This window comes from Labrus mixtus, chromosome 6 (assembly GCF_963584025.1).
Source record: "Labrus mixtus chromosome 6, fLabMix1.1, whole genome shotgun sequence".
In the NCBI taxonomy this organism is placed as follows: Eukaryota; Metazoa; Chordata; class Actinopteri; order Labriformes; family Labridae; genus Labrus; species Labrus mixtus.
This window is the reverse complement of record NC_083617.1, coordinates 30,306,294-30,321,814: the sequence shown is the minus strand read 5'-3', so window position 1 is coordinate 30,321,814 and position 15,521 is coordinate 30,306,294. Positions and strand designations below refer to the sequence as shown.

General features: G+C 38.7%; 2 protein-coding genes across 2 annotated transcripts; both read left to right on the top strand.

The window, feature by feature from the left end:
• Positions 1-177: 177 nt before the first annotated feature.
• ttl (tubulin tyrosine ligase) lies at positions 178-4,696 on the top strand. Its single transcript, XM_061040886.1, has 7 exons — positions 178-923; positions 1,141-1,219; positions 1,351-1,583; positions 1,831-1,966; positions 2,061-2,330; positions 3,178-3,321; positions 3,452-4,696. Exons 1-7 carry the CDS (start codon positions 755-757, stop codon positions 3,648-3,650), a joined length of 1,230 nt encoding a protein of 409 aa, XP_060896869.1. The 5' UTR covers positions 178-754; the 3' UTR covers positions 3,651-4,696.
• Positions 4,697-8,347: 3,651 nt separating this feature from the next.
• wu:fj16a03 (uncharacterized protein LOC335475 homolog) lies at positions 8,348-11,778 on the top strand. Its single transcript, XM_061040887.1, has 3 exons — positions 8,348-8,510; positions 10,217-10,318; positions 11,624-11,778. Exons 1-3 carry the CDS (start codon positions 8,465-8,467, stop codon positions 11,707-11,709), a joined length of 234 nt encoding a protein of 77 aa, XP_060896870.1. The 5' UTR covers positions 8,348-8,464; the 3' UTR covers positions 11,710-11,778.
• The last annotated feature ends 3,743 nt before the right edge of the window (positions 11,779-15,521 follow it).

The window sequence follows — 15,521 nt, the reverse complement described above, 5'->3', positions numbered from 1 at the left end:
ATTCCAACGTAAACGTAATTTAAGAATTCGATAAATATCACTAACTTTCATCTGAAGTTATGCTTATTAAGTTTACATTAATAAAAAACATCGTAAAAACGAATAATTCGCTGTATTAGTGCATGCATGTACTACAATAACCACAACCGTTGAGCTATTGTTTATGCTGTCGACAGTGGATGACAGCGACTGCAAATCTTCAGAAAAGCATACGCCAGCCGGTGGGCTTACAATGTGCTTTTATGCATTGGGTGTAGAGCTAACTATTTAGCATTTTCATTTCGCGTTATATGAAATAAGTATTTGTGTCTGAGGAGGGACATTGGGAAAGTTGTTTTGGTTCTAAGTATTCACAGTCGACGCAGACCGTTAGCTATAGCTAAACCGGAGATGTAAATGAATCCAGACGGGACCAGCCCCTGGAGCCGGTAGCAGTCAGTCACACCCTTGTCTGGGATTTCTGAAGGACCTCTGTCTTCGGAATAACATGAAAACGCATGCTATGGTGTTTCATGTGAATTAAATTTGTGTTTAAGATTTGTGTTTTGGAGCTTCAGATTGAGACTGTGATTTAGCTAAGTGAAGAGTGTGGGTTTGTATATGACTGACTCATCATCATGGCTGGGACAGAGATAGCCCTGAATAGTCTGTCTACTGCAGTGTCGACTAGATAGCCTTGTAACTTGCCGGAAAGCTTAGTTATTTACACAGCCAATAGTTTTTATCTACTTCACCTCGTACCTGGCTTGGCAGTATGAATACCCCGATGTACACCTTTGTCACGCGTGACGACAACAGTTCTGTTTATGCAGAAGTTTCCAAAATCCTCATCGCAACTGGACACTGGAAGAGGCTTAAAAAAGACAATCCGAGATTCAACCTCATGCTTGGTGAACGGAACAGACTACCATTTGGACGTCTGGGTAAATAACTTTGTCTAGTTTGTCATATGATGCAGACTGCAGACAGAGAAGTCTGTTTGTGTGTGCTCTGTCGGATGTACACACTCTGCATGGCTGTTTGTTCCAGCATCCTGTCAAATGATTTTTCCCTGTCGTAGAAAAGGGCAGCCAATGCTCTCTCAGTGTGCACATTTTGGTATTGTAATTAATTCAAAATTTCCCTGCTTGGGCTTAACAGGTCATGAACCAGGACTGGTGCAGCTGGTGAATTACTACAGAGGAGCAGACAAGCTTTGCAGGAAGGCATCCTTGGTCAAGTGTGTAACTCTTTAAAATAATATTTATCTTGTGTTTGGCTGTCAATCATCATGTTACTAATGCACCTTTCTGAAAGTGAATTATTAAAAAGGGTATACATCAGCTGACCATTTCCATTCTTTATCATTAGGCTTATAAAGACAAGCCCAGAGCTGTCTGACTCTCATAACTGGTTCCCAGAATCCTTCATCATTTATCCCACTAACCTCAAAACTCCTGTGGCTCCAGCGACCAATGGCATTAGCCATTTAAAGAACAACCCCAAGACAGATGAACGGGAAATTTTTTTGGCCTCTTATCTCAATAAAAAAGAAAGTGAGGAAGGCACAGTATGGATAGCCAAGTCCTCTGCTGGAGCTAAAGGTAAAATGTATTATCTTTTCATTCATTGAAATCCATGATGAAGTTAATGTTAGTCAAAAATGTTCCTTTAACTTTCTTCTTAAATTAAATGGAGCTACTTTAGCTCTGTTCAATGCAATGTCATTTAGCAGAGTTAAACTATCTGTTTTTATTATAATCAACTGCTTATATTGTTCACAACTTAATAGTGGGGATGTGGTTGATGGCATCGGTGGCTGCTTAAAATATTTGTTTGTCACTGCATCAGGTGCTGGCATCTTGATATCCCATGACGCTAATCAGCTGCTGGAGCACATAGATAATCAGGGACAGGTTCATGTGATTCAGAAGTACCTGGAGAAACCTCTGCTTCTGGAGCCAGGACATCGAAAGTTTGACATAAGGTAAGTCTTTTCAGTCTAACACAAACCCACAGAGAATGTGATTATTTGTCCGAACACTCTCAGACTCTAACGGGTAATATTATGTTATTGACAGGAGCTGGGTGCTGGTGGATCATCAGTACAACATTTACTTGTACCGGGAAGGTGTGCTGCGTACTTCCTCGGATCCCTACAACAGCTCTGACCTACAGGACATGACCAGCCACTTGACCAATCACTGCATCCAGAAGGAGCACTCGGAGAACTACGGACGATATGAAGAGGGGAATGAGATGTTCTTCGATGAATTCAGGCTGTACCTGCTGAACACTCACAATGTCGTCCTGGAGACCACCATATTACCTCAGATCAAACAGATCATAAAGTAGGTCCTTTTTGATTTTGCAGCATTATGCCATTATACACTCCTGTTACACCTCTATTACTACATCCGATGACTACTCAGGGGCTATATGACTTTCCCCCAACCATTTGACCTCCATGCTCTATACATTGCAGATAAAGTATACCAGGGGGCACATATATCCCACCCTGAACTGGGCAGGATATTTACTTTGACTGTAACTGGGATAAAATATAGCATATATTTGTGGTCAATGAAAAATGATGGCTGAATTGTTTGGTCAAATCTGTTTTCTGTGATAGTGTCATTAAATAACTCAGTCTTGTTCATGTCACCTCAAGCTTAATCACTGTTTCTATAGATAAATGGAAACGTTGTTGTCATATGCTAAAGCTACTGATTTCTGCTTTGAATCAATATATGAAAGTGTTGGTATGATGGCTGGTCCCCAAATTTGTCCTGACATTTACGGTGAGCAGAAGACAAAACATACTGACTGACCGGTGATTAGTTAATTTCTTCTCTGCCAACATCCGGTTCACATTTCCGATGCAGATTGTAATGTCCAAACAGCTGTTTGATGGGCTGCGATGGAATTCGCTTTACATCTTAATTGTCCATAATGGATCAATTCAAATGACTTTGTTGATCCCACATGTGGTGGCCAAAAATGGAAATTGACCTGCATGGCCCAAATTACTTACATTAGAACAAATCAGACCCACATGCAAAAGTCCAACTGAATGCAATAAGATTAAACGTGCTACAAATACAGAAGCAAGGCAACGTCAAAAACACAACTCGAGAACTTAAAGTTGTTCTTGTGTTTTTTATGAACAGCTTTTTTTTTTGCTGTCTGTTTTCACAGGAACTGCCTGACGTGTATTGAGCCGACAATCAGCACCAAGCACCTGTCCTACCAGAGTTTCCAGCTCTTCGGATTTGATTTCATGGTGGACCAGAGCTTCAAAGTGTGGCTCATTGAGATCAATGGGGCTCCAGCTTGTGCACAGTTAGTAACATCCAGCAGATCATTCATGTTTAAAATGTTTCTTTCTTTCTTTCTTTCTTTCTATGTCATCTTATTAAGTCAGTAAGTCAGGTTTAATGGTTGGCTCCTGTGTTTTCCCTCTCTCCTCCAGGAAACTATATCCAGAGCTATGTCAAGGTATTGTCGATGTGGCTATTTCCAGTGTCTTCACTCTGAACAGTGGCTGCGAAACCTCATCTGCTTCCTCTTCACCATATTCCTCCTCTCCATCCTCCATGTTCACCACCAACTCCTGCTCCTCTCCCAAACTGAGAGCGCCTCTTCATGTAGGTCCTTTCACGCGACTGTAAGTTCGCACATTTCTCCCTCATCTTGGTATTAGCAGCTTCTTCCACTTTCTGTCTCACTTGTAAACTCTTGAGAAGTAGCACATGCCAGCCAGCCAAGCCTTTATTTCTACCAGTCTCTGTTAGGCATGGGGGGGGGGGGTCTTCTTCTTATTTCACTGAACTGCAGACATTATGCATATTATGATTGTGAGGACGGTTATGCAGAAAGTTTATTGGGAGTTTCTCAAGAGGACAGATGCCCTACCATCTCAGTTTGACCACTGGGTTCTCCACACCTCAGTGGCGGTCTAAAGGATGCAGAGACACTCCAAATGAGACTGTAGTGCCTTACATTTCCAGCCACGCTCACTTAAAAAGACTGCCGATTAGCAAACTCTTTTTTTGTGACTTTTACCTAAAGCCTTTGCACTGTTGCTAAAACAAAAAGCCAATGCTGTTAATGGTCAACAAGAATTGGGATATAAAAAAGTTTGTTGATATTTGAGATCTATGTAGGTTTGGGTAATTATTCATGTTTTTTTTTCACAAGAAACTTTTTTATCTTATTTTTAATCCGGCCATCTGCACCCATTCATTTCAGTGAGGAATGCCAACAGTGATCAGGAAGCTTCAGAGAGGGGAATGTTTCAATGTAAGAACTCAATGTGTCTGATGAGATTAACATTCAAGCTGTCAAGTCTGGCCTTGAAATCTACATAGCTCTTAGCTTGACTTTATGGAAACAACATTGAGGGCAGCTAGAATACACAAAGAGAAGACCGTCCATCATGTGGTAAACTCAGGTTTAAGTCTGTCCCAACAAATTCTGATGAATCGTTCCGGCTTCTGACATCTGTATCGCAAGAAGGAAAGAGAAAAGAGATCTCTAGCAAAGTGATTAAGAAGAAAGCATTGGCTTACATGATTCCTTTCTTAAAGGTAGAGACAAAAGCATTTTTCATTGCAGTTTGTAAACACAACATTCAAACTGGACCCCTCCTCCTCCTATGCTCATCGCCCTCCTGAAGCGAATACTCACTGCAGTATGTAGTGTGTACTGCTTGTACCTACACTGCAGTATGTAGTGTGTACTGCTTGTACCTACACTGCAGTATGTAGTGTGTACTGCTTGTACCTACACTGCAGTATGTAGTGTGTACTGCTTGTACCTATACTGCAGTATGTAGTGTGTACTGCTTGTACCTACACTGCAGGACGTAGTGTGTACTGCTTGTACCTACACTGCAGTATATAGTGTGTACTGCTTGTACCTACACTGCAGTATATAGTGTGTACTGCTTGTACCTACACTGCAGGCTACCGCAGGCTAGCACACCACCTGTCCAAACAGAAAGCAGACCAACTCCCCATCCACAGGTGAAAGCCAACCAAAGGGTCAATCTCGTTTTTGAACGAGCTTTAACGGCTTGGCATGTCGCTTCACTATGAAGAATATTTTCTCTTCTTTGCCGCTACGTCCGCACCGCCAAATTCACCATTTGGAATCAAGTACGATTGTTGAATTGTATCCACTCCCAAACTCATTGACAGGAGGAAACACATCCACTCCACACCAAGAAACAAAAGCAAAACAAAAGCAAAACAAATGATGAAACTCCACAGTCACCATCACACATGTTTGGAGGCCCAGAAGTGATGATTCAGCAACATTTATTTTATACAAGTCTATATTTTATTCTTTTAGGAAAAAGCTACTAACTCTATCTGTAATTGTGCTTTTCCAAAACGTATGGACAATTTAACATTTTTATTTATTTTGGAAGCATGTTTTTTTGAAAGCATGGAGTAGTTTGCATCCTTATATAAAAGCCCCCACAGCACCTTTTGCCTTAGTTAGTAAAGAGCTTCCCTGATGTCTGTTTTGTATAGATGGATGAAGATCCAGGCCGACATTTTAAAGTGTTAGTAAACTATTGAAATGAAATGAGACTGTACAGTTAGTGACATAAAGACCCCATGAAATTAAACTGAGTGAATAAACGAGATTAAAGAGCCCAAAAACACCAACAACATTCAACCTAACTAAGACATTAATAGACCAGTCTTTAGTCAAACAATAGATCAACCGGTTCTTATTCATGTTGAGCTGAATCATAACAGATATACCACACAACATGCAGAGCAGGTCTAGACTGTATTCTTTGTAATAATAAATGTGTCAAATATTTGATTACCAAAGAAAGGACAGTCACAGAATACAAACACAGGTCTATCTCATCACTGCCGCTTCTTCAGTTACTGCTTGTGTGATCATGTCGGACACATTTTCTTAAACTCTTGGTTATTTCATCAGAAACCATATCTTTGGTTTCAGGGCTCCTTGAAATGTTGATTTTCTTTACTTTTTGCTTTCTTTGATGTCTTTGTGAATAGTTGAACACCTTTAAAGAAACTGTCCAAAACGACTTGTGTCCGGACTGGTTTATGTTACTGTTTGGACTGTTTGTTATAGAATTATTTAGTTTAACGTTTAAATGAATCTTTCAGTTATGTTTAAAAAAAAAAAAAAACAGATGATGGTTGCATGTTTGGAAGTGTTTTTTAAACTGCTGTGTCCAGGGGCTCCTTGACACAAACAATATGTCTTTTTAGGAGTTTTAGATGCTTTTGGGCTAAACTGTTTGAGTCCCTGCTGTCCCTCTGTTCTAAGAAGAATAACAATGTGTGAGGCTTTGCTTTCCCATGTGGTGACTAGCATTAGGAAAACCTATCCGAGGACTTATTTCTGATTTGAATAACTGTATATTTAACTCTGTGAAATGAAGGATATGCAAGTGACTGAAGGTGAGGCAGATGAAGAAGTTACAGAGCAGGTGACACTGTTAAAACAAACAAACCTTTTACTTCAGATTCATGTAGATTCATCCCTGTTATTATTCATTATAAAGATTCCAGAGCCCTGCTGTAGCTGAAATGAAGTTTGAAAGTTAAGAAGGATATTCATGTTTAAAAAAAAGTGTAACAATGTTGTGATTGTAAAGACAAAGGGGTTACACGTGTTTTGGATTTGTTGAAATATTAAAAGAAACTGTCAGTATTAGTTTGACTTAATTGTGAGGGGAAATGTCTTTCTATCAAAGGGAAGGGTGCCTTAGAGGGAATTGCATATTGATAACAGAAAGCAATGAACCTCCAGCATTTAAATGCACCTTTATCTGTATAGACTATAGTGAATTTGCCTCATTCCTTGTTGACCTTTTTTTGGATTTAATGATGTCATTTCCTGTCATTCAGAGTTATTTGCACACCAGGTTTGGTTTAACATTTTGTCAGTGTTTCCTTATATTTACCAAAGACCAAATTCATGCTGTATTATCTTAGTCAAACATTCAGAGAGAAGGCTGTGCTGTGTTTCTGTAGCTGATGTGTTTTCTTTTTCCAGTCTTGCATGAATATTTGTCGTTATCAGAAACTAGAATAAAAAATCGTACTATCAACACGGTTCTGTTATGTCTATATTGATGTCTAACTTCATCCACTGAATGTAATTCCTCCTATGTTAACACCTTTTTTCAGTTAGTATGCAAACATCAATATTATCATAATATAATATCATGACCAGATTTAACAGAAAGAAGACAGAAAATATATCATTCAACAAATACTAAAACACACACACACACACACACACACACACACAGGTGTGTCAGTGCCTCTTCATGATAATAAAACCTGCTGCACGTAGTCTTAGCAAGTGTATTAAAAAGCAAACCCTTCAAACACTTAATCAATGCAAAGTCAAAAACACACATCTTCAGAAAACAATGCATCAGAGAAATGTTCCATATTCCAGACATAACGGCATGATGTGTGCACAGTGTCTACAGTGCTTGTAGAGGGCGCTGAGTGAAGCGGCTTCCTTTTAGAGAGTTTGAGGGCGAATGTGCTGTCACTAACCATGTCAGTGTTCTGAGGGCCAGGCCTCCAGCACTATGGTATAAAAACACAAGAAGGACTACAGGGAATACAGTAATTAATGAATTTGCAATATATAATATACATACTCAATGCTCAGTTCTATTTTCACAAGACCCCATATATCAAAATGTTCTTGCTATCTGAGATCTGGGTTTCTCATGGCTTTAAAAAATAGGAAAACCTCTCTGAGTTAGTGATGTATTTACCTCTCTCCTTTTCAGCCTTCTGTGTGGGACAAATAGATGTCTGGTAAAGTTCAACTTCATTTGAAATGCACAGATAAATGATGTGTCCTCAATAATCACCGATCATTTACCAGCCTGTATTGATTCAGCACGGGGCATTGGACTATGGAGAGAAAGGTTACTGTGTGTATAGGAGCCTCATATGAGAGGACCATTACAGATCAAACAGGCCGTCAAAACAGACAGGGGTCCACAATGCCTGTATGGTGCCAATCATTCTTCAACAGAAACATGAGGCCATCCTATGACATGATTTGGACTCTGAGGAAACATTCATGACTCAGCAGAAATGCCAACTGGTATCCAGGCATGATGTGGAGTCATGACTCAGCAGAAACACGGGACAGCCAAAGACAGGATGTGAAAAATAGTCTGAGCAGGAACATCAGACAAACACAGACATCATGTGACTTCAGTTCAGTTTGTTTTTAGATAAGGTGTGTGTGTGTGTGTGTGTGTGTGTGTGTGTGTGTGTGTGTGTGTGTGTGTGTGTGTGTGTGTGTGTGTGTGTGTGTGTGTGTGTGTGTGTGTGTGTGTGTGTGTGTGTGTGTGTGTGTGTGTGTGTGTGTGTGTGTATATAAAGTAAGATAAGTTCTTCCTGTCCTTCGCTTTTCGTTGCTAGTTGAGACTTCAAGACAGAAAACCAGAACCATGAAGGCTTACCTGCTGTTGCTGCTGCTGCTGCCTCTCTGCTCAGGTACAATCACATACTCACACATGAAACCATGGATAGACCGAGTACAGGAGGATTTAAGTTAACATACAAGTGTTTAAAAAATAATATAAAACGTTCTTCTCAGAAAACACCCAGCATTGTGTGTGGAGGGTTAGAATGGATTTAGCCAGAGGTTTGTCATGGGGTCAGGAAAAGTTAAGACTTAGTCTGTCTTTTTGTAAATAAAGGTTTTATTTTACTCTAGCCAACAAGCATCCGATGTACTGAAGCATAACACTCCTGTAGTAGAATTGTATGAATAGTAAATTGACATACCTTATCTGTGGCAGAATACCAGAGACATGTTTTTGGTTTAACATACTAAGAGAGACCTTGAGGTTGTATTTAATACTGTCAATGAAAACATTACAAAACAAAAACGAATGCATTTCTCATAAACAATGGGTGCGTTCGACAACAGACACATTTTGAAGCAGAAGCTATGCTCATCTTGAGATCACCATCTTTTTAACTAATTCTTTAAGTAAGTGTACATGGCAGCATGTACCGACCCTCATCTGATAATCTTTAATTCCAGTGCAGAATACATAAAGTATGTATGTTTATGTTTTTAATAAATGCAGTCTACCACCTCATGTTGTCAATGTTTTGGAGAAAGCCTGGAAATTATTCTTTCCAATTCTTCAAGATATTCAATAAGTATTTAAAGCCTGCACGGAGAGCAGAAGAAAAGTTTATCCTTCTACTCTTACACAGTAAACCCTTATTTTACAGTGTTGTTAATATTACACATTGATGATTTTGCTGCAAGATTTGACATGTCTCATTTTCTCTTTGTTATCCTCTTTGAGAATCAAAACACTATGTGAGATTATCAAAATGTGAGTATTGTCTAAGGGCTGAAAGGGGCTGTATCAGTTCTGAATCCAGGCTCTGTGTTGATGTGGGATGCTGATTCGACTTGTCATGACTTGATTCTGTCGTGTCACTGACCTTACTTAGTGGCTTATAACTTTAGGTCTGCAGTAATCACATGTGAATTAAAGCAGTTTCAAATGGGCATTATCCTTGCTAGAGATTTGTACTTTTTCCTTCAATGTTATGATTGAAAATGTATTTTTGCTGAGGAAGGTTCCTAACCTAAACAATGTGGAAGTACTGAGGAAGGGAGCTTTATTGCTTCCTTTAATGTCCTCTTAACACTGAACTATCCTTTACAATAGGAAATAAAAAGTCAAACAAACAGTCAAAAAACATTTTTTTAAGTTACTTAACAAGATAAATGCAAGGAAATACAGAATGAGACATGTTTATAAAGCACTCTTAATCTAAAGCCAGCCAGACATTTAAAGAAATCAAGACGTTCAGATTCTCTCAAATCCTTGAGGTTCATGTAAAACATGCAATGTAAGAACCTCACTAATTATGTCTGTTTTTTTCACTGTGTCCACATATGGTGATACGAAACAGCCCAGAAAGAGTGATGTTAAGAGAGTTTTTATCCAACAGAACTAGTAGATATCTGACATCTGCCCGGTGGAAGTGCGGTTCCATTCTTTTGAAGATCATGGTTGTGTCCCATTTCTTGATGAATACTTCTGTTTAGTTCAGCCTGACCCACCATGACACATTAATCAAATCATCAATAGTTAACTAATAATAGTATAATTACCATATATGATCATTCCTACTCAGGTGTGATCTCACTAGGTGTGTTTGTGTTACAGCTAAACAGTTTTCCATCCAGTGTTACGGTCAGGACTTCCATATGGTCGACAACATGCTGTTGGACTGCAGCAGTGACATCAAACAGGCCTGCTACACCAAAGGTGAGTCCTCTACCTGTTCACACGGACTAAGCCCTGTACAAAGGAAATGTCCCTGCAGTGTGTCCTTTAGGTGTGTTTGTAAAGTGCTCCTTCTATGTGCATCTCTTAGATTTGTCTGTTGTGTCATTCAGGTTGATCAAAATGGTGTGTTCAGGTCTGCACTTTTTGTTCTTTAATCAATCAATCATTTATTATTGCACAGCTCTAAATCATACTAAATGTTATCTCAGGCTACTTAACTAAAGGAAAATGAATAGGTCTGACCCGTACTATGTATTTAATTATTTACAGAGGCCAAAGATTAATCCACCATGAGAAGCACTTTGCAACATTTGGCAAGAGTTGCAAGGAAAAACATCCCATCCTGGTAGAAACATTGAACAAATTATTATTCATGGAATACAGCCGTCCACCACCTCTGGATGGTTTGCTTTTTCTTAAGATGTATCCTTAAGATGTGTCCTTCAGGTGTGTGGCAGGTGTTTCCTTAAGGTGTTTCCTTAGAATGTATCTTCAGGTTGTTCTGCCAGATGGAAAAATCCAGGTATTCTTCAGGTACAGTTTTTTAAACCCCAAGTTTGACATCATGTTGAGAAACTCTTTTGGAACCAGAAACGGCCATATTTGGACAGAAGGGAGAAGCAGGAAAGAAGTGTAGTGATAATAATAGAGTAGAGTCTATGCTAGTCTAGGCTAAATCTTAAGCCTGCTAATTTGTTTGTCAATTAACTAAGATACCTAATCGATACCTGCTTATAAGTGCTAACAAAAAAGTTAGATTTTGTCACTGAAAAATGTGTAAAATGTCACTGAAGAAAAAGGAGCACAGACTTCTTGGACAGAACTATTTGTCAGATATTAACATCAAAATTCCTCAAAAGCAGCAAAAGTACAAAAAGGATCAAGAGGTCGAGTTCAGTGACTGAATTTATTGACACCTGGCAGACAGCAAGAAGCTCCCACTTGCCCAGCCGCCATGCCTTTTTATATCATTTGAACATGGATCTCAACGGGGGCTGACTCGTATATCGAGGGAGCCACTTCAGGAATTTTAGTTTTTGGCATTTATGTGATAGTTTCATTTTTCAACCGCAATATGAAATAATCACATATGAAACTTCAATTAAGATCTTAAACATTCACCTCAAGTTACAGCATGTCATGTCTTATTTCGTAGTTTTTGTAAAATGAATGTTGGTACATATTGGATTTGTATATCCCTGTGAGATCACACTTAGAAAAGAAGCCTGTGTCTGTGGTGTGTGATTGGAGGCTCTAATGATATGTTTCTTGTTTGTTACGCAGATAACGGAGAAAAGGGCTGCATTCAACTTGAATACTGCTCCAAACCTGGCTGGGACTGCTGCCACACCAATGGCTGCAATGCATGAGCCAATCACAGCCCAGGAATCATTGACGTTGACAAAACAAATAACGTGAAATAAAGTTGTGACAGAGAATTCCCAGAATTCAGTTTTTGTGTGAATCTGAGTTAAGAATTGACTTTGTATATTTACAATGGGTCTTTTGAACTTTGAAACACGTCTCAGTAATGTTTGTTTGAACTTTATGAAGTTGGTATCATCCCAGGTAACACAAATACTGCTCATGGATAAACTGCAGTCTGACAGTTTTAGACAGGAGGAAAGGAACACAAACATTCTCAGCTCCATGTAGTCAAAGTATCACATTATAAGTATTGATCATCTTGTAAAGATCTTAGTCTTTGACTTTTAAGATTGGATACAGATGGTGTCAAAGCAAGAAGCAGATTTCATAAGGTATTATCTAAAATTAGACATAGTATTAACATTTTTACTATTCTTTAAACTGCTACTTAGTGATGAATGTCCTTTTGAAAATAATGATTTATATACATTTGAGTTTATATGCCATTGATTTATTATAGCTGCAGGCAGATTGTTTTCTTTCTATCTTCATTGCCAAGTCCTCTGCTGCACAGAAAGCTGAAAAAGCAACTTTGATTGTCAACCAATCAATCAATCTTTATTTGTATAGCACCAATTCACAATTTGTTTTATTTCAAGACACTTTACAAAGAGCAGGTCAAAGACCTAACTGATGGTTCCGTATATTATATTACAAAAGAGCAGGTCAAATAAGGAACTCTGTTAAATTGTCCACAAAGACCCAACATTAATCTTTTACATAATATTTAACAGAGTTACTGTGGCAAGGAAGAATGTCCTTCAAGACGCAGACACATTCAGCAAAACCAGACTCAACAGCCATCTGTCCAAATTGAGTGTAGTGCTGCTTATCCTATTACATCATACTTTATTTTCAAAAGGTTTTAAATACTTCTGATACATGCATCATTGGTTGATGCCATGTTTTTCAGTGTTCATGCCAGTCTCTTGGTTCTGTCTGCATCATATTGTAATGTGCACTCTCAACCATGCTAAAGGATGATTTCAGAAAACTTTTCCTGCTGCTTATGACCTGTGAGTTTTTCACTGGAGACTTGTGACATGACCACAGATCTAATGACATATTTCTTAAGACCTGTGAGTTGTGACCTGTGAACCTTGAGCATATCTTGACCAGTTTTGTTTCCTCTTAAATAAAATGTATAGTTAGAAACATAAGCAATGACTACTGAGTCATTGTTTAGTTCATTGATAATATACAAAGAAATGTCATGCTGATAGAAGCTCCTAATGCCTCTGTGTAATGTAGCTGGAACCTACAGTGCCACCTAAAGGAGAGATATAACACTGCAGGATGAACCACCATCATTACAAGGATAACTTTTTTTTCTGCACCCTGAAGCAGGATTTGCAGTTAGTGAGGTTACTTCCGGGTTATCTCTGGATTTCATCTCTTACTTGGGTTAATCGCCATGGCAACTTAAAGTTCACACACAAGCAGGTTGAACACATTGTCAGAGTACATAAGCATTGTAGCCTACTTGTTTTACTTTTGACAAGAAAGAAAAAATACTTTCTGTTTTTATTCACGTTTTTTTTTACACAGCGTGGTCCGCAGCTGAATGAATTTTGCTTCAACTATCACACATGCTTTGAGAAAACATCTGAGTGAAACATTTATTTCATAGACTACACAAGTTCATTCTAGCAATGAGCATGTTGAGGATGATGAGTGTGACAGCTTTTGTTAGGCTTAATGAAACCATATAACAAAATGATATCCTGGAGATCTTAAAATTGCGTGAAAGTACAGGTTTCTGGACTGTTTATAGTTGCCAAGGCAACAGCAGCAGGAAGAAACCAAATTAAAAAGCCATCAGTTTTGAAAACTTTTATTTTTGCATTTTTTTGTTGAAATCTTCAGTACAGTCTGTCATCGGACAGGAATGCATGAAAAAAGACATGATTGGCTCAAAACAGTCACATGAACATTGTCATTATCATTTATCAGTATAATTGTCTTATCTGAATGTTGAAACACTTTAATCCAGAAACTCCTACAAACTGTTAGCCCCCTCCCCCTCCCTGAACATCCAGGAGTGTCTCTGATCTCTGTACAAGCCCTTCAGAGAGATGAGCATAGAAAAGACTAATGTTAAAGATTAACAGTATTAAAAAGGCAAAAAACATGAATGCCCCCCTCCCCCTTGCCCCTGATAGGCCCTGCCCCCAGAGTGACATCATCATGACATTCAGAAAACAATTTGAACAGAAATGGTCCAGAAGAGACAAAAAAAACAAAAAAAAACATGATCAGCAGTCATCCAGTGAGTCACTGAAAACCAGCCAATCAGAGGAGAGGATATCATGTATATCCTCCAACCTTATTGGCTGAGAGATGCAAGTGTTGAATATGAAGGGTGGCTGAGTATTTTTTACAGTGTTGCTGAGGAACTGCGGCCCCCTGGTTGTGAACAGAAATATACACACAGACATCTGCAGTATATACAAACAGAGCTGCAACACTCTCCTCTGACAGGTCAAAGGTCTCACTTAGATCCAACTCTGTCAACTACGGATTCAGATTTTAAAAAAATAATTGAGTCACAGTTTCTATTCTGGAGGTCAACTTTATGCTTCCCTTACTTCCTGTTAACTTCCCATTCACATCCTGTTTAACTTCCAATTTACGTCAGTGAGGTTGATTTCAGTGTCAATGTCTTGACACCTTGGTCATAAATCTACCTATCTCAGGAGGGGGTCTTGTGACAGGCCCAAGATCCATGTCCTTAAAGACCGCACAAGACTGAACCTCACCTGAGATAAAAGAAGAAGCTCTGTGATTGGCTATCAGAGACTTATTCATTTCAGTTTGAGCCTTTTCCTTTTACAATATACTTCGTATTCAAAGCATGCTTAACATGAAATGTCATATTTGTCTTTTTCAGATCTACAAAAAAAAGCGCAACAAAATTAAGTGGCTTGAATTAATTTATCTTAAAGTATCTGCTGGGAAATTTGACACCTTAAATTCTGCACCTGACTTCACAGGAGTCCTCTGATTAATAACCATTTTGAATCAATAATCTTATTGATATTATTTATTTTACAACTCTAATAAAACATGCAAAGAGGAAGTTTTATCCCAAAAAAAGTTACCAGATTTAAAATACAAGTTTCTAAAACACTTAAGACTTGTTCTTAACCCACTTCACCTGCTCTATTCTCATTGGAGGAGAAAATGTTACCTGAGACACAGCTGTTAGCTTACATCCTGTAAGGGTCACAACAGGTACTCTCACCTATCCTCTGCTCTCTGCTGCCCCCCAGTGACACACAGGCAAAAAGCAAACCTGGACCATGGCAAGATTGATTAGAATGTGTTGGTGTTTGTATGTGTGGGCCAGGTAACTGCTCTCCTCTAGACTCCATCATACTCTCCAGTTGTTTCAAACTATGACATCATATTTGTTATTCCAACATGATGATGAGGAAACATGCAACTCTGTAGCCACATGCTCAGGTTCTGACACACACATACAGACATACATGACTGTGCTTCTATACTTGTGAGGACCCTCACTGATTAACATTAAACTACAATCACAGAGAATTCTTGATTTCATTTGTTCACATTTAGTCACCAATTATCTCCATTAAAACTGCTAAATGAGCTGTAAGCAACTCCTGTTTGCACTGTTACCATGGAAACAGACAACTATCACTGGGTTACTTTGAAGAGAATGTAAAAAGATGATTCTCTAAGTGGATTTATGGAAGATTTTTTTGCATGGACATCAGAGATGACGATA

Excerpts from the sequence above, each read along its gene's own strand:
- wu:fj16a03 (XM_061040887.1), top strand. The coding sequence starts at position 8,465 with ATGAAGGCTTACCTGCTGTTGCTGCTGCTGCTGCCTCTCTGCTCAG. Across the intron at positions 8,511-10,216 it reads GCTGCTGCCTCTCTGCTCAG|CTAAACAGTTTTCCATCCAG; the intron begins GTACAATCACAT and ends TTTGTGTTACAG. Across the intron at positions 10,319-11,623 it reads ACAGGCCTGCTACACCAAAG|ATAACGGAGAAAAGGGCTGC; the intron begins GTGAGTCCTCTA and ends TTTGTTACGCAG.
- ttl (XM_061040886.1), top strand. The coding sequence starts at position 755 with ATGAATACCCCGATGTACACCTTTGTCACGCGTGACGACAACAGTTCT. Across the intron at positions 924-1,140 it reads ACTACCATTTGGACGTCTGG|GTCATGAACCAGGACTGGTG; the intron begins GTAAATAACTTT and ends TGGGCTTAACAG. Across the intron at positions 1,584-1,830 it reads GTCCTCTGCTGGAGCTAAAG|GTGCTGGCATCTTGATATCC; the intron begins GTAAAATGTATT and ends TCACTGCATCAG.